Source organism: Corylus avellana, chromosome 4, assembly GCF_965113065.1.
Source record: "Corylus avellana chromosome 4, dhCorAvel1.hap1.2, whole genome shotgun sequence".
NCBI classification, from domain to species: domain Eukaryota; kingdom Viridiplantae; phylum Streptophyta; class Magnoliopsida; order Fagales; family Betulaceae; genus Corylus; species Corylus avellana.
The window spans coordinates 6,302,075-6,327,970 of record NC_142493.1 but is presented as its reverse complement, the minus strand read 5'-3'; the positions used below and the strand labels follow the sequence as shown (position 1 = coordinate 6,327,970).

Genomic DNA, 25,896 nt, shown 5'->3' with positions numbered 1-25,896 from the left:
TCTCCCATCTCTTCAATTCTCATATTAGCCATACCATTAATTTTACTGCTTTCAATTAGTGATAATCTCTATTGTCTTATGTCAATAACCAATGAGAGTTCTTTGCTATGTAAAAGGATTACTTTGACGATGATACTCTGTTTTTTTTTACCAGCATGAAATCGGTTACTGGGCGTTACAGCAAAGCAAACGAGGAACAAAACCTGCACTGTAATCCTACTTCTGAAGTCAAGGTAATTAGTCGTCAAGTGCTTAATTTTCCTTAAATATTTCCTGCATCAATAAGGATCATATTAAATTTGTGTATATATGAACAATCTGTACCATCTATAATGTATCAGCAGTGACCTAAAACATCAGATAAAACCCAATTGTTTAAGGAGAACTCACATACAGTGGAAGACAGATCAGAAACAAACCATGGCATTAGGGATTATAAAGTTTGTAATCTTTTGGATTTGGAGATTACAGAGCAGCATCGTGGACAAATTAATTTTTTAGCTCTCGAAGAAGCAGAAAAGAACATAATAAAATAAGCCAATTACAAAGAATACCAAAATTTACGTGGTTCAGCTTAACAAGCTTACATCCATAGACAGAGACAACCAGAAGAAAATTTCTCTATCAAAAGATAGAATAGTAGTAAAGAGAATCACTCAAAACTAAAAGCCCCAACACCCAAATCTTACACGCACAAAACAGAATATTGACAAAAGAGAAATGTTTTTTCTAATTCTCTCACTACTTCTTAGCACTACAAAATTGTGAGAAACGGCTGAAGCTGTGTGACTTTTTCTCTCTCGTTCTCTCTCAACATGTAGCTTTTGGCTGAATAGAGGTCATTTTATAGAGTGTAATTCTAGAAGTTACTCTTATGCTCTTTCAAAAGTGACGTTACTTTTAATATTATCATTTGATCAAAATTCAAAAATAATCAATCACAAGACCAATGGTGATTTTGTTGACATCCAAAGGGGCAAAAAGAAAATCTCTCCAATACCTCCAGCATTTATTCTTAATTCCAAGTGTATACAGTTCTGTTAGCATTAACAACATCACTTTCTTAAAAGTTACATAGTGAAAGAGGGCAAACTCAGAAATTTGAAGTACTCCCGTCCAGGTTCTTACCATGTCTGTTATATGCTTTTAACTCCATTCCCAGTTACTCATCACTACTAATTAAGAAGTAATTGATCAACATATATTTAATCAATACTTCAAAATTTAGTTTAAGTTTTATCTTAAACTGCTACTGTTATACAGTATTCAAAGTGTTTTAATGATTTAATCATGCAGTCACACTTGGATTTATATTCCATAGACTAATATTTGGCTTTCTACTTGACAGTTTTGGCAAAGGGAGGCAGCAACCTTGAGGCAACAGCTGCAGTACTTGCAAGAATGCCACAGGTATAATCATTTGATGCTTAATAAAAAGAATACTAAAGCATACATAGCAACTAGCATTTGGCACATGCAATGCACAGTGAAATTCGGATTTAGACCCCACTTGTAACAATTCAAAAAATATCTCATTCTTAAATCAGAAGTTAGATAAACAAAATAAAGTGAAAGTTATCAACTTTAAATCCAACCATCACAGAAATCATTACCAAAATCAAGAAAACAGTAAATGAAATCAACACATGGATTTTGGTAATGAAGTGCAAATCTTTTTGAAGATCTCTTTAAAATTAAAACCACTCTAGGGGTCAACCAACCCCAAAGACATCCAATATAGAAGACTCGTGTCATAGATTGTTCTATTTACAAACTTTTGTGACTCTAAGAGCCAATTTCGTAACCCCAGATAACGTATCTCCCACCACAGTAACTTCTGAACTTCTGACCTTCTATATGGATCATCTTCACGAACTAACCTCGCCCGCTTCAAATTAAAAATCTGATGGCTGAAAGCTTCTTTGTGGTTTGAATAAAGAGAATTATCAATGAGAGAATAAGATATTGTTGTGGCTCAAGAATTCTAAAGAAACTCTAAAAAATAACTGAGAAACTGCCTCTCTAGTAGTATGGAAGTTGTGAATTTATGAGACTTACATAGACCAGAAGGAAGTGGAAGTTTTTAGGCTAAGTTAGGTATGTTAAAAAAGTTTTTTCACTAGTGATGTTCGAAAGCGGCCCAACCATGCTCCAATTGAGCCAATTTGTCCAAATCTCATTCGGATGGCTTCCAACCGAGACTCCAACTGAGCTATTCTTATCATGAAGTATAAAGTTCTAGCCCTTTGAGTTAGCTTTCCAATGCCACCACGCTTGCCTTCATCTGATGTTGAAATCTAAAGATATGACTGTTCTACTCCCACTATGTTTATGTTGGACAACATACACAAACTTGAATTTTTATGTCTTGAATCAGCTTTTACATTGACTTAACTCTAAACCTAAAACATACAACCAAACATGTTTTGACACTGAATTTTCCAATCACTAAAAACCTAACACACAGAACAAGAGTTTATAATTTATTTTTATAGGGTTAAAACAATATTAATTAAAAAAAAACAACAGTAGAGGTATTACTACTACTATTACCTACTCACTACTCAGAATCAACTTTTTAACATACAGAGGAAAAAAAAAGAAAAAAAAAAAGAGACTTTTAGAGAAGAGGCTATTAAAAAGCAATAACCAAACATATTAAAGTTCAGCTGGGGTTCAGGGTGGAAATGAACTCTCAGCTCCTAGCTTAACCTCAACCAAGGTTCAGCCCAAAACTTTGTAGTAAAAACCTAACTTATACCAACAAACAACCTGTTTGACTTCACCATCACTAGCTCCAATACTCTGGCCAATCTTCTATTGAATCTCCTCTACAGCCCGAACTCCAGTGGCTTAAAAGGTTAAGAATTTATATGGTTTAAAGAAACTCTAAGAGAGGTAAGCAACTGAAAGCATAAAGATACAAGGGCTTACTCTTGTCTCACATAATATTGGCCTTAGGGCCTTCTGAAAGTCGGTTTCTGAGAAAAACTAAGTTTTAGGTGAAAGAGGATCCCTGAGAAAAACTGAGGTTTAGGTGAAAATCGGTTTCTGAAAACACAAATAGAGGCAGCAGTGTCTGAATGAGTTAGTAGCGCATTCGAATGCATGCTAGGGTTTCATAGTTTTCTCTGCCGCAGCTGCATTCGAACTTTGTACGATTGCGATTGCAACCAAACGTCTTGGATCTACAGCAATGATGATCACGTTCAAATTGTCTTCAAATGGGCTTGCGATCGAGCTTTTCTGTGGCACTTTGAAAAACATATGTTCAAACGTTCTTGCAACTGAGGCTCTCACATTCGCTTGTTAACAACCTTACTTCTTCTTTGTTCAAACTTGATTCAGCCACCATTTCAATTGATCTTCTCATGAACTTGAATTTTGGAAATATTTTTTTGTGATAAGTAGAATTTCTGAAATATTAAGACCTATGTTTGAACCTTCTTCTACCAGAGCTCTTGGATCTCTGTTATTTTAGAACACTTGAAGGTCATGTTCGGCTAGCTAGCAACCGAGGCTCTCTGATAGGCTTATAAACCACTTTACTTCTTCCCGGTTTGAACTTGATGTGACCAACCTTTTTGGGAACTTAATTTCTAAAGTATGAAGACCTCCATTTGAATGTTTTGCGACCAAAACTCTCAAATCTCAGTTCTTTTAGAACATTTGAAGATCAAGTTCGACCCGGTAGTGGCTGAGGCTCGCAGATAAGCTTGTAAACCACTTCTTCCTGGTTCAAACTTGATGCAACCACCATAGGAACCAACCTTCTCGGAAACTTGAATTTCTAAAGTATGAAGACCTCCGTTCAAACCTTCTGCAACCAAGACTGCGACTGAAACTCTCAAATCTAAATTCTTTTAAAAAGCTTGAAGATCATGTTCGAATGGCTATTGACCAACTACTGAATGATAACTTTTATTCTTCAACTTTAAGAACTAAATCAAGTCCCAACTTAACAAATGAATCTAGACTTACAACCGCTTTAGTTGTGACATTGAATTAGCTAACATAAAATCAAACAAACTTCATAGTCCTAGACAGGCAAACCTAATTTTAACTGCTGGTACAATAACAATGAAAATGGCTCCTTTTATGAGATTATATGAACAAATGCCTGAGTGTATCCTTAACTTAAACTATGATGCAGGCAATTGATGGGCAAAGAACTGTCTGGTTTAAGTATTGAAGATCTACAAAATCTGGAAATTCAACTGGAAATGAGTTTGAAGGGTGTCCGAATGAAGAAGGTATAAGAACACTAGCTTATTTAAATTTTACTCCAGCAATTCAATGATCAATGTATAAATATCAAATGTTGGAACCTTGATGAAGCTATTCTTTTTTGCAGGAGCATGTATTAACTAATCAAATAAAAGAACTAAACCAGAAGGTTTTCCAGAAGAAAATGGCTGAACTTCTCCCATTTCATGTTTAGGTTCAAATTCCACTTTCATCCGCTAATTTTCTTTCATTTCATTGTAGGGAAATCTTGTTCATCAAGAAAATACAGAACTATACAAGAAGATAGACCTTATTCATGAAGAGAATATGGAATTGAAAAAGAAGGTATTGATTGAAGTACATCTGTAAACTTTTCTTCATTTTTTTTTTTTTTCCTTTCGATACTTAAGTACAGACAAGAACCTTTGCTGAAGGAAAGAAATAACCCAATTGAATACCAATTAGCTAGCTATAGAAGGTGAAGGTTTTTCTTCTAGCCAAGCTTAGAAGAAGCTTTGCATTGTAGGTTTATGGAGTAAGGGATATGAATGAAGCAAACGGAAGTCTTACTGCTCCATACACTATCAGCAATGGATACGATCTGCACACACCCATCCATCTCCAGCTAAGCCAGCCGCAGCCCCAAAACAATGCAGCACCACAAAAAGCAATTGAACTAAGGTATATCCTCAGTTTATTGACATGCCATATACAATTCTAGAGTACTAAGGCAATTATATAATATGTTAATCCTATCAATGTCTCCTCAAAATTTTCAACAGATTACAATTGCATTAGCAAATCCATTCGACAACTCTGGATGGCTATCTGTCATTATCAATCAACAACTTGCTCCGAAGTCGAAGATCAAGCTTCCAACAGTGAGATTTCGTACTTCAGCTATTAGATACAGTAATTAAGCAGGACTGTAAGAATATGTTTGAAATTTTCTTTTAAGTTTGCCACAGAATTATGGTACAAACCAGGCTATCCATGTAAATTTAAGCAATAATGGGAAAGCATAACACGTGCCATGTGTTGTTCCAGGCTTCCAGCTGTCTGAAAATTTGTTGTGATCAATCAAAATAACTATTGGTGTAGTTGTGGTACCTAAATAATTTTGGTCAAGATTAATCAGCATCTCAAACAAGAAACTCTCAGATTGGTCATGACGTTTTCGGCAGCAGAAGTTTTTAACCCTTTCGTGAAAATTTCAGAAAAGGAGAACGTAAAAGATAAAGAAAAATAAAACAATCGCATGAATGAAAGTTATGGGGCAAAATCTTTAGAAGACAAAATGTAGCTGAAAATTGTTGAAAAAAATTACGGTTTCTCGATTTATCATGCTTCATTTATAAGCTATAAGCCCACCAATGTAGTGCAAAGATGTCCATCCGAGCACACAAAGCGTACAGGGATAGCCACCCATTCAGAGAGAGGAAAATTATAGGCAAACACTATTTGTAGAAATTAGAATACCAATGAAGCAGAAAACTGTGCTTTGAACAATTAGTGCTTGATAATTTCTTTTATCCAATAATTTCACATTAAAGTGTTCAATCAAGAAACATTTGATTAACATAAAACATCTAACCGAGTTGATAATCAGCATTTGTTCATAAAAAATTATGTTCTAGCAACCTGGACAAGGCAATGCAATAGATCCTGCGCCAAGAGTAAGACTACAAGGACAAGGAAAAAAAAAGGGGGGAAAAGGAAAAGGAAAAGAACAAAAGAAAGGAAGAAAAACCAACCTTTATAACTGGCAGAAACACTGGTCAGGTGTGTAGCACCAAATTTTATAGCATTGAACATCATCCAAGTAATTAATCTCATGCAATTTGCCCCTTCATGTTCAGTAAGTTAACTGTATGCTAATCAGTGATCCAGTATTATAGAATAGAAGAAAAACACTAATGAATTCAAATAATTCTGAAACTCACTGCCCAAGAAGTGGATGATTCCCCATGAATGTCGTATGTAATTCTTGTAGCCATGTCAAGCAAAAAGCACTGCACATTTGTGCTTTGTGCAGCTCAGGAAGTTCCTTTGGATGTGAAATGAACAAAGGCCAGCAGATCTAGCTCTTTGCACCCTGAAAAGATTCGTTTAGAGTACCCACAAGGCTTATATGTAGTACCCGCTGGTCGAGCGATCCCTTAGTATGTGTCTTGAACAAAGGCCAGAATTTATGTCTTTGGCATCTGTTTTACATTATTTTATCATCCTTGCCTACAATGTTATCTCCCACCAAAAAAGTAACTGGTTAAAATTTTTCTGCCAAAATAAATTTCAGACAACTTGAAAAATTAAAATTACACTTACAACAGCTTATGAGTATGCAAACTCAAAGTGTCAATTTATCCAAACTAAAATCGTAACACATAAAAATAAAATAAAGGATGAAAACATGCTGAGAATCCAAAAATTTGGAACATAAATGGTAAAGACAAAACATCAGCATAGTTTGGTAAGCAGTTTTCATCATTGAAGTCAAATTAAAGAAAGCATGCTGTCATAATGCACATTGCAACTGTCTAATGCACTCACACAGACATACTGCAGGATGCCAAGATGACATGGCAATGAGTGAACGTGAGATTTTGGACACTTCAGTTTTTCTCTCTTTATCTAGGAATATGTTAATAAGACACACTGGCTGGTACAGCATAACATAGACATTCTAATTGGTTTGAGCCTATGAAAAATCAGATGGGAGTGCTTGTTTATGATGCATTAGACACGCATAGAGAAGAACTCTTGTTTCCTTGCAGTATTTAAGGGGATTCAAAGTGCCAAGTTCTAGTGATTTGAATGATCAACTCATTGAAATTTAAGAGTAACAACATAGTCAATTGGAATTTCCTTCTAGAATCTCAGAATACTTGGAAATGCCTGCTACAAATGGCCAATCAAAGCAAGTCTTGGATCAGGTATCCTATTTATTCTGTTATAGTGAATGACAGGATAGAAGTTTATCATGCAAGCACCAGAGGTTCAAGACAGAGAGAGCCTCTGCCCTCTTATAATTATTGTGACAGTAATTAAATTGCAGTTGGGTTTCCTTAAGAAAGATGTACACATTATTTGTTTTCTAGCTAGTGCAATGCTTTAAGGTCAACAAGACAGTGTTAGGGTTTATGCTCTAAAAGCCAATTCCTATTATACGACATTTTGGTTTATTAAATAAATTTGTTTATTTTTATGAATTTTATTAAGAACATTGGGCATATAGTTGTACATGTGCATATTATTTTGTATATATACATGCAATCTTTAAGTTATATTGAATATGGTTTGGGATGCATTAATGAGATTATCATACAGTAGTTCTAAACCATAAACCTTGTAACTTATAAACTGCAGTTCGTAGTTAGTAATGGAATTTGGCATTCAATTTGATAAGATTACAACATATCAATCAAGAGGATCTATCTTGATCATGGAAATTGAGACTACTGATTTATGTGTTGGGGTGAATGCATTGAATGGATCACATGAGTTGTTATTCTATTATAACTGTTGTCAATGTGAATAACTTGAACTCACGACTGCTTAAATCATTGACTCTCAATCCAAAGAAGAATGTGAACTCAAATCTGAAGTATAGGTCACTTTAATCACATGTAGCATTGTGGAAACGCTACTCCTCAATATGGAATTCATAATCATTTGATTTAATCAAAAACAACATGAAATATCTCATTGACATAAATTTAACGAGAATTGATTATTTTGAATCTTTGGCCAAAGTGTTTTAGTAAGGATTTATTAAAATTAAATGTACTAAATGAAAAAATATTTCAATAGTACAAAAATAATCAAGAGATTAAATTGGGAATTCAAGAATTTAAAGACGCTGAATTAAATTGACAATTTTACTTATGACTTTAATTCGAATGTGGATAATTCAATGGAGAGGTCAATTGCAATTATAAGATATCACTGGGAATTTTGATTAATAAAAATAAATACTAGAGTGCAAGAATTGAGATGACAAATGCCCTATGCCTAGTGGAGTTATTTTTATTTCCCTTTGAAAGAATACGACGATCATGTTCTACCTCCAATCACCAAATTAACAAGACAGATTATGCAATCACATAAATAAACATGCACAGCAAAAGTTTAAAACATCACAATCACAACAACAAAACTCGTTGACGAAGTGGAAAACCCTTTGAACCAATCAAAGGGAAAAACCACTTCAGGGCAGCCAAACACGAGAAATCACTATATGAAGATTCAGATTACAGACAATAAAAAATACTCACACCCATTGAGAATCTCTAGACACTGTAAGAACAACAAGCTCCTTGCTTGTTTTCTGGCTGACCATCTTCATGTTCTACCTCCAATCACCAAATTAACAAGATAGATTATGCAATCACATAAATAAACATGCACAACAGAAGATTAAAACATCACAATCACAACAACAAAACTCGTTGACGAAGTGGAAAACCCTTTGAACCAATCAAGGGAAAAACCACTTCGGGGCAACCAAACACAAGAAATCACTATATGAAGATTCAGATTACAGACAATAGAAAATACTCACAACCATTGAGAATCTCTAGATATTGTAAGAACAACAAGCTCCTTGCTTGTTTTCTAGCTGACCATCTTCATGGAGTGCATCTCCTCACTGACCCTTCAGTAGACTCTTTTACGTTGTATCAATGAGAACCGTTGTATTGTGGAACGAAGATCAAAACCCACAAGAGAAAGGACAGCCCGAAGCTTTCACCATGTCCTCTCTTGCAAAACCAACTCACGAGACACACAGTTCAGAGAAAACCTTTGAGACTACTCAGAGAAAATTTTCCCAAAAAGTTAAACTTGAACAGTAACAGAAAAATGCCTTTATAGGAAAACATTTTACTCTTCACGTCTTAACGAGACTCATTTCTCATTAACAGATTTGAGATCTGGAAATGTCCACGTCTTAGCGGGAAAAGAGTGTTTTCATGATGTGAAGAACAAAAGAACTCATCCTCGTTACGAGTCCGTCCTGACAGGGCATCCGACTAGATACCAGGGAGCTTCATCTTCATTTGCGTCATGTGTACCGTCCTGACGATCCATCTGACAAGAAAATAGAGAGTTCAACTTCAATCCCATTACGAGCCCGTCCTGATGATACAGCTGACGAGACAATAGTGAGTTCACATTCAGGTTTCGTCACAAGCCCGTCATGACGTAATTCCTGATGGGAAAGCAGAGCGCACTTCTACAAGTGCCGTCATGAGCCGGTCATGACGTGCTTCTTGACGGGAAAACAAAGTCCATAAAAACACAAAAAAACTTACTCCCTTAACCCATGGTTTTAAACAACAAACGTAATACAAGATATTTTGCATTTAAGAAGGCCAATCTAAAACCTAACACCCTTTAACTCCCTTCTCAAGCTAATTATTATTCCTTATTACGCTTGACCTAATTACACAAGGAGAAACCTTAAGTGGTTGTGTATTATAGTGAAGTGTAGCTAGGTCTTCCAAATTCCTTTTTCTTTTTTTTCTTTTTTTGATAAGTAATATTTATATATCAAAAGCGCAGAGGGGCACAACCCTAGTACACAGGAAGTATACAAGAGAAACGCCTAACTAGGAGAAGATAAAAGAACAAGGAAATCAAGATAGCTATTCACTAAAGGGGCGAGCCAAGCTATTGTCCAAGTGAAAAGCGTGTAGAAAAAGAAGGCCATGAGTTCCTCCAAAGATCTCTCAGAATCCTCAAAGCATTTTGCATTCCTTTCTACCCATAAACACCACACGAGGCATAGAGGAACCATTTTCCACACAAAAGCACTTCGAGAACGACCTCCTGACCACCAACAAGCAAACAAGCTCACCACCTTACTAGGCATGGCCCGTGACAATCCAAATCGACTAAATATAGCATACCATAAAGAACGAGCGATATCACAGTGGAGAAGAAGATGATCGATCGTCACTCCATCCGATTTGCACAAGCAACATCTATTAATCACAATAAGATTCCTTTTTCTAAGATTATCAATAGTGAGGATTTTCACTAACACCGCCATCCAAGTAAAGAAAGCCACTCTCGAGGGTGGTTTGGTGTGCCAAATACTCTTCCAAGGAAAATGACTAGCCTCCTTACTTGCCAGAATATTATAGAACGATCTAACCTCGAACTTTCCTTTGCTAGACGGAACCCACCAAATTTTATCCTCCCCTTCCCTACTCATTCTATGGGAATACAGCAAAGTATAGAACGAGGCTAGCACTTCCAATTCCCAATCATGTACCAACCGAAAAAAGCTAACATTCCATTGAAGAGCTCCACCCGTGAAGTCCATATTGTCAGCAATAGACACATCTTTTGCGCTAGCTATGTTGTATAGGCCTGGAAAAACTTCCTTGAGACTCGCTTCTTCGCACCAAACATCATCCAAAAATCTGATTTTGCACCCATCACCTCAATCGAATCTGGTGTGGCTAGAAAACAGCCGCCACCCTCTACTAATATACCTCCAAAGTCCCACCTAGATCGCTTCTCTCATGTGCATAACGCCACAGCCACTTCCCTAACAGAGCTTGGTTGAACACACTCAACTTCTTGATCCCTAAGCCACCTTCAAAGATAGGAGAGCAAACCTTATCCCAGTTGACCAAGTGATACTTGAACTCTCCGTTTAAACCACCCTATAGAAAATCACATTGGAGCTTCTTTATACGCTTGGCCACAGAAGCAGGTATAGGGAATAGGGACAAAAAATAAGTAGGAAGATTAGAAAGAGTGCTCTTGATAAGAGTAACCCTACCTCCCTTAGAAAGATACAACATTTTCCAACTAGCCAACCTAAGATCAACCTTTTCCATAATACCATCCCAAATGGGTTTGGCCTTAAAGCAAGCGCCCAAAGGGAGCCCCAGATATTTCAAAGGCAAAGAGACCGTTTCACAACCGAAAACACCAGCCAATTCTCCCACATTAACCACATCACCTACCGGGACCAAAACTGATTTAGCCATATTCTCCTTCAGACCAGAAACAGCTTTCAAAACAAACAAATAGGGCTTTAATGGAACGAATTTGATCAAGATTCGCCCCACAGAAAACCAGCGCATCATCTGCAAATAATAGATGAGAAATGTTAACCCTCTCAAACAAACTAGCTCCCACTGACAAGCCCGAGATAAAACCACTATCGATAGCAGCAACAATCATCCTACTAAATGCCTCCATAACAATGACAAACAGAAACGGAGACAAAGGATCCCCCTGCGTCACCCCTTGGGAGCTTCTAAAGAAACTAAAAGGAGTGCCATTGATCAACACAGAAAAGTGAGCAGTCGAAATACAATGTTCTATCCAAGAACACCATTTCTCACCAAAACTATACCTCTTGAGTAAATACAAAAGAAACTTCCAATCGATATGATCATAAGCCTTCTCCATATCCAGTTTACAAAGCAACCCTAGTTCCCTAGAATTAATACGACTATCCAAGCATTCACTCGCTATAAGAACCGAGTCCGTGATTTGCCTTCCTTTAACGAACACGTTCTGAGGCTTTGAAATCACCTTATCCACAACCCTCCTCATCCTATTAGCAAGAACTTTAGCAATAATCTTATAGATTCCACTTATAAGACTAATAGGACGAAACTCCTTAAGTTCGGCCGCCCCAGGCACCTTTGGAATAAGAGAAATAAAAGTAGCATTAAGGCTTGTTTCAAACTTACCACGAGCATAAAAGTCAGAAAAAACCGCCATAATGTCTTCCTTGATCACTTCCAAATTCTACCTTGACAAAGAAACCTAGTCATACCTTGACTTGGAAATACAAGTCTATTTAAAGGGTGCTTGTGTAGACATTAGAGCCCATACTCTTAGTCTCATAATCAGAATTCAGGAGAAGGTTTAGAAGTCTCAAAACCCTAGCCTACACGTGTGAACTGAAGGAGGAGCATGTAACGCCCCCCAAAATTGATTAATTAAAATAACAAATTCAGAGTGTTACTTGTAGCACCCTCCACACTAATTAACTGGTAATTAGCTGGAAGTAACTAATGTGGAAAGTGGAAAGGAGATGATCTGGCATAATTCTAAATATCTTTAAGTTCAACAATCACTAACATCAATTATCAACACAATACTTCCAAGAATACAAATCTATATATTTAAGTACTAGCAAACATTCTAATCATACCTAACTATAATAATGTAAAGTAAAGCACCTTAGATTGATGCATAATCTCATATGGATTCGATCCTCGAGCCCCTAACAAACTCATTTAATCAATGCAAACTTAATGTTTCCCTGAGAAAAAAGGCTTACACTTTGTTTGAATTAATGAATGAGCTTGTCGCAACGGAATACATCTTGAAAGCCAAGGCTAGCATTCATATGGCTCATACATCTTCTTCTAAGCCAAAAGGTGGGAAAAAGAAGAAGGGTTCCAAACATGAGGGCAAACCAATTGCCACAAGGGCGAATAAAGCAAAAAACAAAGCAGCAAAGGCTAAACCAAAGGGAACTTGTTTTCACTCTAATGAAGCAAGGCATTGGAAGAGAAATTGCCAAAAGTATGTGACTTTCAAATGCAAAAGTATTAATTCTTTATTCTATGTTGAAACATGTTGGTGATGAATCCCACGAGTTCTTGGTGTGGGGATACACTAATCATGTCTGCAATATATTGTAGGGGTTTCAGGATGCCAAAAATTGAGTGATGGGGCAATGTACCAAATGCTTGGAGATGGGACGCAAGTTCCAATTTTAGTTATTGGAGTTATTAATTTGTGTTTTGGATCAAAAGTTTTAATTTTGTCAGATTGTCCCCTTTGGCCACGGGTTCAACTACGTGTTTCAATACTTTCAACCATGTTTTGATCACCGAAATAGGTCAACATTAAAAAGTTAACAAACTCCCTCCTTTACCATTCAATGACAAAACCAAAAATTAAAGAACAACAAAAAAATTACAAGTTAAGAATTTTTACAACCCCAACCCAAGCCTATCAAACCACTAAGTAGACTTTGATTGATTGGCAATTTTTCTTGTACCTGTCTTCTGAAACCACAAAGTAAACTGATTACGCATAAACCAACTCAAGTAGATAATCAACAGAACAATCCACAAAATATTCTCCCCTTTTTGTCATGAAGGAAAAAGGGATAAAATACAAATAGTTAATTGGGTCAACATGCAAAATCCAAGATGCTAAAATGCACAAATGTAAGAACACAACTCACATAAAGAATACTCCCCTCAAGGAATTGGCACTGGTACCATGCACAAAAGATAATATAATAACTCCTTTGAATCTAGATGAAGAGATATCTCAATCCATATAAGTCGAACATGTGTATCAAACGCATAAGTTGTCAAAAAAATCTCACACCAAACATGCATAAAAGGCATCATTAAGACAATTAGTTGTGTGTAGCGTGTGAGACCTTCATTAGCGAAATTAAGACCTTCAATTAATGAGAGGGTCAGACTTTGACAAGAAACCTCACATATGAATTGGGTATTCCTATGGACAAAAAGTGAAACCTTATATATACTAGGACCTAGAGACACTTATAGAACTCACTCCCCGTTAGTCTTAACAGAAGTTTAAAACCATTTCCATTGATTGTCTTTTTCCGCAATGATTTTAATCAATGGCTTTTTCTATACGGACTTAGAATCAACTTTTGAAAGAGTAAGAGGGTAGTATATAAAGTTTAAATTCTAGGTTCAACTAGCATATGGTCAATTTGGTCTTAGAGACTACTGAGTCCACACATGGTTTTCGACCAAAAACTAACTCATGCAATCAAGCTAAGCTTTTGAAAGAAACAATTTGCTCAAAAAGACAACTTAAGATTCATAAATCCACATTTAGCACACACAAAACAACATAATCCATCAAGTTATCAATTCTCATGCATAGGAAACACGTGGTGTCCCCATTGAGTGAGATCAATAAATTCAGTGCAAATGAGAATAGATGACTGTAAGGGTGAATTTACCAAAGTAAATTTCATCTGGGATTTACACAAGCACAAAAATAAACATGAAATGCATGTAAGAAAAATTAAGGAAAAACACATAAACCATTAGTGTGACACCTAAGCTAGGTCACAAAAAGCAAAGATTTCCTAAGAGCCTCAAATCGAAGACCATCCAACATTTCCGTAAATTGGTAAGCTAATTATTGTTCAGTAGAAACAAAATCTAAGGCAACTATCTAAGATTCAACCAAGTCACAAATAAAGTGACATCTGATTTCAATTTGCTTAGTTCCGAGAGTGTTGCACGAAATTCTTGAAAATGTTAATCGCACTTGCATTGCCACAAAAGATCATCATTGACAACAATAGATCATCATTGTGCCTTGATCAAATTCATAATCCGTCAATAATTGTTTCATCCATGAGAATTGAGTGCAGCAACAACCAACAACAATATACTCTACCTCAGCCATGAATAGAAAGATTGAATTTTGCATCTTGCTCATCCACTCCACTAGATTTGTGCCCACATAGAAACAGACACCTGAAGTGCTTTTTCTGTCAATAGCATTCCCCACCCAATCAGCATATGAGCACCCAGCAAGGTTTAAATTAGTTTCTCTAAAGTACCATACACCATGATTTACAAACCCATTGAAATATATGATGATCCTCTTCGTAATTGTCAAATGTGATCTTTAGGATTTGATTAAAAATGAGCACATACTCCAACACTGAAAGATATATCCGATTTACTTGTTGTCAAGTACAACAAGCACAAAGTTTAACACTTGTGCTCATGGCGGTGCGAGCATTAGACAAGGTCCTTAGCATACTTGGATTGTGAAATAAAGATTTCTTCCTCAGATTGCTGGACTTGGTAGACCCAAGAAATAAGTCAACTCCCCAATCATGTTCATCTCAATTTCTTTCTTCATTTTCGAGGCAAACTCATGTGCATGGGAGTCAACTGCGGCACCAAAGACTATGTCATCTACATAAATTTGAGCGATCAATAGATTCTTACTGCTTCTTGGATGAACATGGTAAGATCCGCATGACCTCTTGTACAACCATAGTCTAAGAGATAAGAAGTGAATCTCTGATACCATGCTCTTTGTGCTTGTTTTAACCCATACAAGACTTTCTTCAACTTGTACACATGATGTGGATATATGGGATCTGTAAAGCCCTTATGTTACTCCACATAAACTTCTTCTTGTAGAAGACCATTCAAGAAGGCGTTCTTCACATATATCCGATAAATCCTGAATCCCAAATTTCAAGTGATCACCAAAATTATCCGGATGGACTCAAGTCGAGCAACTTGAGCAAAAGTCTCATCAAAATTGATGCCCTCAACTTGAGTGTAGCCTTGAGCAACCAATATAGCCTTGTTTTTTACCATTGTACCATCTTATCAGACTTTTTTGTCAAGATCCATTTGGTACCAATGGCATTGTGTTCATCAGGTCTAGGAACTAAATTTCATACATCATTACTTAGGCCCGAGCCAAGTCAATGGGGGGAAGGGTGAACTGATGTAGTTCCTCAAGCATGGCATCCACCCAATTGTCATCGTTTAAGGCCTCTTCCACCTTCTTAGGCTCAATCTGAGAAAGGTAACACATGTACGACACTCGATTGACTACCTTATTTCTCAGCCTTTTTCTTTCATCCAAATCAACTAACAAGTTCTCCTTGTGGTGATTCAACCTTTTCCATATTTCCACTTAATCTAATTAACATGACTTTGTTGTAGCTCAAAGTGGTACTTGGCTCAACTCCATAGCGGTTATCAGCTATTCTAAGTCCTCCCATGATCCATTTCCCGTCACTATTGAAGACATTACATTGCTTCGTGGAGACTTGAACCATGAGGTCATCATCACAGAGTTAACCGATACTTAACAGGCTTGCCTTGAGACCTTCAACATAGAGCACATCAAGTAACAATGGTAGACCTGGAATCTCAATTGTGCCCTTGCCCTTGACTTGTGACCATCTACCATCTCCAAAAGTAACAATACCACCCTTGCACTCATGATTTTGTTTAAACTGAGATTTATCCCCCGACATGTATCTACAACAGCCATTGTCGATGTACTAAAGACAAGTGTCTAGCACCTTTAGTGCGGTGTGGATAACCAAACACAAGTGGTCTTCCTTTTTGACCTATAGTTTCGGGAATATCGACTCAATCGATAGTTTGGCGAAGACATTGACAATAGAGTAATAGATTGAGGGGTAGGTGTACTTTTCGCAATAAAGAATTATAACCATTGGCAAAGACATGGAAAAAGTAAAACTGTGTTCCACCGTTGAAGACAATAACATCCTAAACCAAAGGAAAAACTAAACCAATGGGACATATCTCATAAATACTTAAATTTTATAGAAAAAAAAAAAAAAAAAAATTATAAGGTAAAGGTGCAAATCAGATGTTTTCTTGTGCGACTTATTCCTGGTCCTGATATACACATGTATAAATACTGATTGCCACTGAAGATTTATATCTCAACGATAATTATAAGTTTCTCGTTTAATAAAAGCAGTTCATCATAACAGATATGTTGTTACCGTGCAATAATTGATGAACAATATGGAATCGAAAAGAGATAAAGATTAAAAGAGAGTCGAAACACAGATTTAACGTAGTTCGGCAATTTGCCTACGTCCACAGAGAGACGCCTGTATTTTTACTCTTAATGATTAAGGGTTACACCATACATATATATATATATATAAGAAAAACCCTAAACCCTACTTGTACGGACATATTAAGGAAATCCCCAAAATACTCCCGCTATGCCTTCCACTGGTATTAATATGAGCCACCAGTTCCAACAAGATACCTGTCTGTGATGCTGACAGTACAAAGTGACGTGTACTTGGTTAGTTGTTATAGTTAAGTTCGTTATTAAACTTAGTTGACCGACTCTGTTTAACTATACTGAAACAGAGTATAAAATGTAACCGAGATCAATTCTAATGAAATTCATTGAGTTTTTCTCCCATCTTCATCTTATTACTCTAGATTTGATATGGTATCTCCATTACGATGCAAGATTTCCGACAACAAGCAAAACAATCCAGTCTCAAAATGGGAGACCAAAATCATTAAGATTAAACAATCAATCAACTAAAACCTGTCGAGGCAACATTTTATGGGTATATCGAAAAGGAAACCCGACGCTTCAAAAGAGAACTCCGGATTCATGATCAAACAAAAGAACATTTTACAATCGTCCATCACAGAATCAACCCAACACTAGCATTTACCGCAGAATACTACATATTAATTTAAATGGTAAGCTAATCATGCTGTGTTAAATGCGGAAATCATATACGGTATACCCACATATCTAAAGTACCAAAATAAGAGAAAAATAAAGGCAGAAAGATAATAAAAATAAATAAATAAATAAAGTAAAAAAAAAAAAAAAGAGTATTCATTTTACCTGAGAAGATGAAGAATATCAAACTATCATAGAGAATCCATTTTGCTGAGGGGCTTAGATCTTCGTCAAAACTTCTTTCGAAGTCATCAGATTAGCCAAAAGAGACTGAAAGCTACATCAAAAGTTGTAACTGCATAAGCCCAAGAATGTTGAATAGAGCTACAAAGAAAACGCAGCGACGTGAAAGTTGATGCGAAAGAGAAGAAGAAATATTGTAATAAATTCCTGGTGTCGTAGAGAGAGAAGAAAATATCTCATGTTAACAGGGGTTAAATAAGTGTCAGAATCATCTGCGGTAAGAGTTTTAGAGTCATCTGTGCACTCGATCGGACATGTCGGATAGCTGTTCTGTTAGTTTAATGAAAAGTTAGCACGTGGTGGCATGAGTGGGACCGTCGGTATGTTCGGTAAAACATTTCTCTCTTGGGATATAATGGCATTCGAAGGTAAATTTTTTTGCTGAGATTATTTTCTAGCGATTCACTCGTATAGCAAATCAAAAAATATTTTTTTATATTTGATTCAATCATATTAGCTTATATATCTCAACTTTTATTTAAAACATAAAAAGGATGTTTATTTAAGATATGCACATATTGACTAACAATGATGATTATAAGATAGAAAATACATAGAAAAAGAGGGCGTGAGAATATAAGGCATTCGAGGGTAAGATTGAGATTAGCACTGCAATTGTTTGCCCATATTATTTACAATTTAGATAGACAATTGTGAAAATGAGAAAAGTGTTCAGGCATCTCAATATATACTTGCTCCTGCAAGTAAGCCCAATAAGGGGCCTTTTACAATTGCCTACACCCGGATGTGAAAGAGCAACAAAAATTGGTTTATGCAGATGAGAAGCGTAAACCATTAATTAATTTACACCTCATAAATGTTATTTTTATTGGTCAACTGAAAACATTTTCAAGATAAATAGTATTTTACGCCGTACCAAACACTCAAAAATAGTGTAAAGTTTTCCTTTTGCTTATCCTATCTTAGGGTATGCCCCATTATATTCTTATTTTTTTTACTTTTTTTGTTTAATTAATTCATTTTTATTTACCAAAAAAAAAAAAAAATTATTAGCAAGCTAATTGCATGTTAGAGGAAATAGGACGATGATGTGGGTAAGTTGTTATAGGTACGTACGTCTAAGAAAATTAATCTTAATATTTTCATGAAAAATATTTTAATAAATACTCGTTTGGTTGTAAAGGAAAAGCTATTGAAATAAGATAAAAGCAAAGAAGTGGATGCATCCCTTTACAAAAGCTTGGTTGGAAGCATTTGTATTTGACGGCTACAAATACCGGATTCCATGTATGCTACAAGCTTTTTGCTCGGTTTATGCACAAGTGTGGGCAACCACATTCTCTTGCAAGAGAATGTTGAGATATATTCAAGGTACTCTTGATTTTGGCATTTTGTATGAGAAGAATGTTAATGCAAAGTTGCTTAAATATTGTGATAGTAATTGGACTGGATGTGTTGATATGAAAAGCTAGCTCTTGGTTCCGGTGCATTTTCATGGGCATCTAAGAGGCAAGAAACTGTGGCACAATCTTCCACCAAGGCTGAGTATATTTAAACATCATTGGAAACATATATAGCAAGCAATACGGCTAAGGAGAACTTTAGAAGAAGTTGAGAAGGAGACTGGAAGATAAAGTGATTCAACGAATCTGCCATTGCTATCACGGAGACTCTTGTCTACCATAGCAACACAAAGCATATTGCTATCAAGCATCACTTTGTTCGAGAGATTGTGAAAGATAACTTGATTCAAAGCAAGTATACCAAAAAAGAAAACAAAGTAATATACATCTTCACCAAAGCTCTTTTCCAAAGATAAGTCTATGTACTTTAGAGAATTAAGCCCCGTTTAGTTTGCATAATGGGTATTTCATTAGGAAAATGAATAGATATTACTGGGAATAGAAAAGGCTGGAATAGAATAATTATTGCAATTATTTAGTTTGGTAGCAATCAAAATTGGGGTGGCCGGCCACCCACATGATTTTTTTTTTTTTAAGTTTAAGAGAAATTAAAAAAATAAATAAATAAGAAGGTTTTTTTTTTTTGGGAAAACCTTGTTAATTCCCTCAAGAATAGCTATTCCTCTTATTTCTAGATGGATAGTTATTCATTTGTGTAAAGAATTATGTGAATAACTATTCCTATGAATATGACCTTACCAAACAAAAGAATGACTATTTCATAGGAATAACCATTCCATTCCAGGAGTCTATTCCGCAAACCAAACTAACCCTTTATGTTGGGTATCATACAATAAGGCATTAAGGGGATTGTTAAAATTGTTATTTCATGTTATGTTTTGTCTATATGGTAAAACTTAAGTGTTTTTTTTGGTCTTTTCTAGCATGTTATTTAGTTGGGTGTATGTTAGACAAGTGTAACACTATGATTTATATATGCTTAATTAATAAAAGTAATTGGACAAGTCAAAAATTAATTAGGAAGAGACTAATGTTTAGCCCCTTTTATTTATTCCTTGTTTTGCAAAAACTCTAAAAAATCAAATCTTGGATGAAAGTTTCAATATTTTGTTCATAAATCATAAACCAAAAGTTGGTTGAATCTACAACCAACCAGCAGTTGGAACATGTAATGCTTTATTTTATAAAGTAAAATAGAAAGGATGAGCTTATAGAAATTCTGCTGAAATATGAGATCTCAATGGTAGAAGCTTAATTGTCCATTGTGATGAATAGCCATCTCTCGTTGTCGGGCAGCTTCATTGTTGCAATTGTAGTCTGTTGCAGAGATTGATGAGATATTAAGAAGATTAGTTTAAATAGGATGCATTAATTACTACTCAATAAAGTTTTATAGTATATCAACAGTTTGACAAAGATACCCCTATTCCGGTGCTTTTGCTTGTGTTTCATTGCTTTGAGACTGAGGTTGGCTTAGCTGGAGATGGACGGCTGGATGAATGTCATATCCATTGCTAACAGTATGTAGAGGTCGATGTAAACTTAATCTTGATTCATTTACTTCTCTTTCTTCGTACACCTGAGAGCCAAAGTTCCTATATATGAACATAAAATAATAATAATAAAAGGGAATGTTTACATGCAATGGAATATCTCGTTTTTTTGTGTTTTTCCTTAACATTTACACAAGTTTTTTTCAAATACCTTTTTTTGCAACTCTGCCTTTTCTTTACGAAAGAGGTCTACCTTCTTATGCAAATCAAGGTTTTCTTGATGGACAAGGTTTCCCTGCAATGAAGTTCATATATGAAGGTTATTTAAGTGAGGAAAATAGAATTAGTCCCAAATAAAAATCTAGAGAAATGGAGCCAATCCTTTAGCTATACCTTTTGGTTTAGTTCTTTTATTTCTTCAGTGAAAATTTGTTCCTGCAAGAGAAAAAGGAAAAATGTAAGGGTTTAGGCATGTGTTGTACATCAGTACATAGGTGGGATCTCGAATACAATTGGATGGAAATTTGAGATATAAGGATTCATACCATTCTAATACGGATACTCTTCAAACTCATTTCCAATATGTTTTCAAAATTTTGTAGATCTTTGATACTCAAACCAGAAAGTTCTTGGCCCATTAGTTGTCTGCATATATCACACCAAATTGTGGTACTTGGAGCGTTCGATATGTTTCCTTAAAATTATGTTAGAGCCTTACAGTGAAGCAAAAAAGTGGAGATCCTTTTACATTTGTGTTTTTAAGTATATTTATTCTATTGGGTAATATTTTGCCTCTGCTCGATCTATGTGGACTCACAGATTTAATGATGATTTTGAAAACTAGAAAAATGAAAACTAATTATGGAGAAAATGAATCATTTCTCATTAAAAAAAATAAAAATAAATAAATAAAAACAGAAAATGATTTAGTTTGAGCCAGTTTTAAGCTGATTTTTCTCATTAAAATTGTATCAGATAGCTAGATAATATCAGAATACCATATTTTCATTATGCAGCATCCATCATGCACTACATTAAATGTGCTTTTTGGCTTAACTAAGTACTAATTTGACAGTAATGCAAACAAGAAGTATGTCGATTTAGCTGGATTGTAGTGTCACAAGCCACTTTTAGTCTTGTAAGCCACTTTTAGTCTTGTACGCTATAAAATAAAAATTATTTTAAAGATCCTTATCAAGTATTAGATGATTCTACCTGTTGCATCCTTGCACGTACTGCAGCTGTTGTCTCAAACTTGCAGCCTCCCTTTGCCAAAACCACCAAGTATAAAAGATAAAAGAGAAAAAAGGTTGAACTATACACCATAATATAAGATTTAAATAACTTAAATAAAATTAAAAGTCTAAACATGCTGTTTAGTTAAAAAAGAAAAAAAAACATAATCATTCAACCATTTAATAGTTTTCATAATTATTTTTAGATTGGAAAAATGGTAAGACTAACACAAATTTTAATACATAAAGAGTTATAAAAAAGAGTTGATCATATATATACCATAAACATTACCTGGGACTTTGGATGCGTGATGGTAATCTTTTAGGATTCTTCAAACTCCTAAAACATTACCTTGTTTTGTTTGCACTTTAGTGGAGGTAATCCACATTCCTACCCTCCCAAATGCTCTCTATTGGGAATCAGGATTCCCTTCTGGGAAGAGTACTAAATAATTCCTAAAAGATGCTTAATTAGGAGTAAATCAAATTAACATGAGAATCTCATATTTCTAAGAATTCTATTAGATACATAATCATTCCCAAACGTGAAAATAGTCACATTTATGGGAATCTAGATTCTCAAGCATTACATTCCTAGAAATGTGGATTACCTCCACCAAAGTTAAATTTTGTGATCCAAACGCTACATACATTTGATACTAAAACAAATGATTGTATTGTTTTGTAATGGTTATTAATTTTGTGGTATCCGTAGTATCATTTTTAGAATAAACATAACAAACATCAATGGATAAAGTCCATAGACTTAGGGAGATATTGGGTGGGGTGGTTCTTGATGAATGTTTACCTTGACTTGTGAAGCAGGATCTAGCAGCCGATGATGTTCCTCTTTTAGCTTATTGTATCGTTCAATAACAGATTTCATGCTGATATATAATACATGTAGTCATGAGATCATCACCATTGACTTAGCAAAGTAAATAGGGGAGTGTTAGGGAGCCAAACAAATGAACCCAGCAAAATTTTTAAATTGACGTGGTAAACCGTGAGTGGCAGGCAGATAAGGGAGAGGGAATTGCATTTTTTTTAATTTAAAAACTCTTGCCACATCAGTTAGAAAATTTTTCTGGGTTCATTTGTTTGGCTCTTAGCACTTCTCAAGGAAATATAGTAGTAATTTAAAGAAAACAATAGCTGCCCAAACTTGCAAATGTAAAATAGAAAAAGGAAATAATTAACCTGAAATAGAGAAATGTAATTGTAGATATGAATCAAAGCATCAAAATAAATTTTATTTAAATTAATTCTGAAAGGATAAATTATTGTTCTTTATTTGAACGATGATGTAAATTACATCTTATTTTTAATTATTTTGAGTTTACAACTTAACAACACGCATAAATATGATACACCCTATCTTGTAAAATAGTATATTTACTTATAAAAAGCAAGAGTTTTTAGAAGACAATAATTAATGCTGTTTACAGGCTTGCTTCATAGTAGACTTTCTATTTTGTCCTTAATTTCTTATTTGAAGGTCGAAACGTACATTACGTCACTTTCAATTAATGAGAAAACACACAAAAAATAAAAATAATAAATAAAAAAATAAAAATTCCTTGGTTTCTTTTCTTGGGTTTCTTTCATTCTAAATCAAGTTGTATTATTGCAGCATTAGTGATTCAAATAATAATAATAATAATAATAATAATAATCTAAAGCAGATATATGTAAAGTTTGATAAATTATATAAGCATAAAAATAACTTTCTGTTTAAAAGAATTCAGTAAAATTTCATTTGACCCCACTGAACTTTTATTACTTTTTCAATTACCTATTTAAAATTCAAAAACTCTAAATTTATTGTATCAAACTTTTAATTTTTTTGCAATATCACATCTCCGTTAGGTTTTTGATCTTCTAATTTTTTTGAAATATCACATCTCCGTTAGGTTTTTTTGTTAAAAGGAGTAGTGATATTCCTATATGGTTAGCTTCAATATCAAACAAGTACCACTAGTAGGGAAACTTGGGAAGCAATAACGGTGAAGCATCCAACAGTTGATTGGTGGAAATCAAATGAATTCCGAAAAAAAAAAAATGTTGCAGAAAGTATGCTAGAAGGTGAGAACCAGAACTATGGGGAAGGGTAAATTCAGGTAGAATGAAGAGAATGTGGTCATTAATTTCTACTAGTTGGGGTATATCTTCAACTATATATTCTAGTTTAAAAAATGGTGGATTGTGGAAGCAGAAGAGTTTCCTGTAGTTTTGGAAATGCTGGTGCTGGTTTTCTGGTGCATGATAAACTTCATGATTAATTTCTGGTTTGTTGTTGCACTTGACTCCAGCATATCTACTGGAGATGACTGTAAGAGCCTTTTTTGCTTCTGATGCCTGTTTAATTTGTTGCTTTTGGGGTTACTTGGGGAGTTCTGTAGCAGATGAATCCACTTGAGTTCAACATATTTTGTTTGAGGTTTTGAGTTGATTGTAATGGTATATTGTTTGTTATAGCTGCTGCTGTATTGAATAAGTATATAATTGGTAAGGCTTCTGTTATATAGCGGATTTGTTGTTTGTAATGTACGTGTTTTGTGTATATAGCTGGTTTCTTATAGTCTGTATTGTGGAGTTGGCTTAGTCAGGATGCTTATTGCATCTAGTGTTCTAGCTAATTTGCTGGAATGTGTTCTGATAGTAAATAGAAATTCATTCATATAAAAAAGAAAAGGAAAAAAAAAAAAAAAAAAAGGCCTTCTGATATCATCTGGTAGAGTCGATCAATTATTTTGATTAGGACGGCGGTTGACGATGGTAGAAGGATTGAGCTCGTTTCACAAGCACGCTTATTTTCATGAGTCATGTACACACAAATCTCTAAAACTAAACTCGTAAAAACAATAATTTAAACTATATTATTCATACTAGGAAGATAATTTTCTTTTACCATGCGAAGAAGTTCTTACTATAAAATTAAAATAATATCTAAAAAAATTGTTAAATTGAAGTTATATGAGTTTATCTGAGTCAAACCGAGTTTATATTGGTATACATGTCTCATTTACCATTTGAACATATTATTGTGTTTACAAACAACTCATTTATTATTTAAACCGAAACCAAATCAAATTTTACGGATCGAAGTCAAAGGGAGTGTATGAGCACCCTTAGGTTTTGGTGTAAGATTTTCCAAAACAAAGAGTACTGGACATGTATATATATGTTCTTGCACATTCTCCAAAACAAATACTATACTAGTGTTGGCTTTGTAAATAGTATCATGTCCAGTTAACCGCAGGATCCATATCTTTTCCAAGAAAAAAAAGTTAGGATTGTACATATGTAGAATCATTCAAGTAGAAAAGCTATAAGAAGTCAACAATATTTTATATCACTATAGTACACCAATACAGAATGTAACCTAGATCCTATTTATAATAAATTTCAACAACGAAAAATATTTATTATTCAGCTAAAAAGCTGCGGGAAAATCATGTGAGTAAAAAATGCATTATTTTGGATGAGAGAGACAGAGAGACAGGGAGTATACCTAGAGCTGGCAAAATCATAGAGCCTGCCGGTGCTGGAGAAGACAATAAGTCCAACTTCTGCATCACAAAGGATGGAGAGCTCCCTGGCCTTCTTGAGCAACCCATTTCTTCTCTTGGAGAAAGTCACTTGCCTCGTCGTCGAGTTGTCAATCCTTTTTATCACAATCTTTCCTCTCCCCATTTTCTCTTTCTTCTAGCTAGATCCACAAATTAACACATTTTCTCAAAAAATTATAGTAAAACTGTGGAACAACTTATTTTTCTCATCACTTATTTGCTTAAACAAACATGTCAAAAGAAAAAGAAAAGCAAATGGAAAATCAACCTCAAAATAGAACGACAATAGTGATCTCAAAAGAAACAAAACGGTGCAACTAAAAGTAGAGCAGAAGATAAATCCAAAAATAGGTGTAGATCTATGTGTAGGAAATGGGAATTAATGCATGGGGATATTATATAGACTATATAGAGCTTACTTGTTTGAGCTATGTAAGAGGCCGGGGGGAACAAGGGGTGGGATACC

At 34.9% G+C, this 25,896-nt stretch overlaps 2 protein-coding genes and 1 long non-coding RNA gene across 4 annotated transcripts in view; 1 reads left to right on the top strand and 2 right to left on the bottom strand.

Annotated features, from left to right (window-relative positions):
* LOC132179936 (MADS-box transcription factor 23-like) overlaps positions 1–5,037 on the top strand; it is a 30,828-nt gene extending 25,791 nt beyond the window's left edge. Inside the window, exons 4-10 of the mRNA XM_088515434.1 lie at positions 137–233; positions 1,349–1,410; positions 4,154–4,253; positions 4,355–4,396; positions 4,489–4,572; positions 4,754–4,908; positions 5,010–5,037. Coding sequence (XP_088371560.1) covers positions 137–233; positions 1,349–1,410; positions 4,154–4,253; positions 4,355–4,396; positions 4,489–4,572; positions 4,754–4,908; positions 5,010–5,025 — 556 coding nt within the window. The 3' untranslated portion in view covers positions 5,026–5,037. The remainder of the gene's footprint in view (positions 1–136; positions 234–1,348; positions 1,411–4,153; positions 4,254–4,354; positions 4,397–4,488; positions 4,573–4,753; positions 4,909–5,009) is intronic.
* Positions 149–17,875, bottom strand: LOC132179937 (uncharacterized). Of its 2 annotated transcripts, none has more exons than XR_009439991.2 (4): positions 17,668–17,875; positions 6,171–6,459; positions 5,982–6,094; positions 149–273 (listed from the first exon to the last, which is right to left on the bottom strand). It is a non-coding gene; the product is annotated as an uncharacterized LOC132179937 (long non-coding RNA). The 2 variants fall into 2 exon arrangements; XR_009439992.2 differs by lacking the exon at positions 149–273 and adding an exon at positions 4,949–5,337.
* A 2,541-nt stretch (positions 17,876–20,416) lies between these two features.
* LOC132177939 (MADS-box transcription factor 23-like) lies at positions 20,417–25,554 on the bottom strand. The gene is made up of 8 exons (XM_088515420.1): positions 25,373–25,554; positions 22,666–22,745; positions 21,839–21,899; positions 21,169–21,268; positions 21,017–21,058; positions 20,835–20,918; positions 20,552–20,709; positions 20,417–20,447 (listed from the first exon to the last, which is right to left on the bottom strand). Exons 1-7 carry the CDS (start codon positions 25,552–25,554, stop codon positions 20,554–20,556), a joined length of 705 nt encoding a protein of 234 aa, XP_088371546.1. The 3' UTR covers positions 20,417–20,447; positions 20,552–20,553.
* Between the last annotated feature and the right edge of the window lie 342 nt (positions 25,555–25,896).

Excerpts from the sequence above, each read along its gene's own strand:
- LOC132177939 (XM_088515420.1), bottom strand. The coding sequence starts at position 25,554 with ATGGGGAGAGGAAAGATTGTGATAAAAAGGATTGACAACTCGACGACG. Across the intron at positions 20,919-21,016 it reads TAAAAGAACTAAACCAAAAG|GGAAACCTTGTCCATCAAGA; the intron begins GTATAGCTAAAG and ends ACTTCATTGCAG. Across the intron at positions 20,710-20,834 it reads AGGCAGAGTTGCAAAAAAAG|GTGTACGAAGAAAGAGAAGT; the intron begins GTATTTGAAAAA and ends TTTGGCTCTCAG.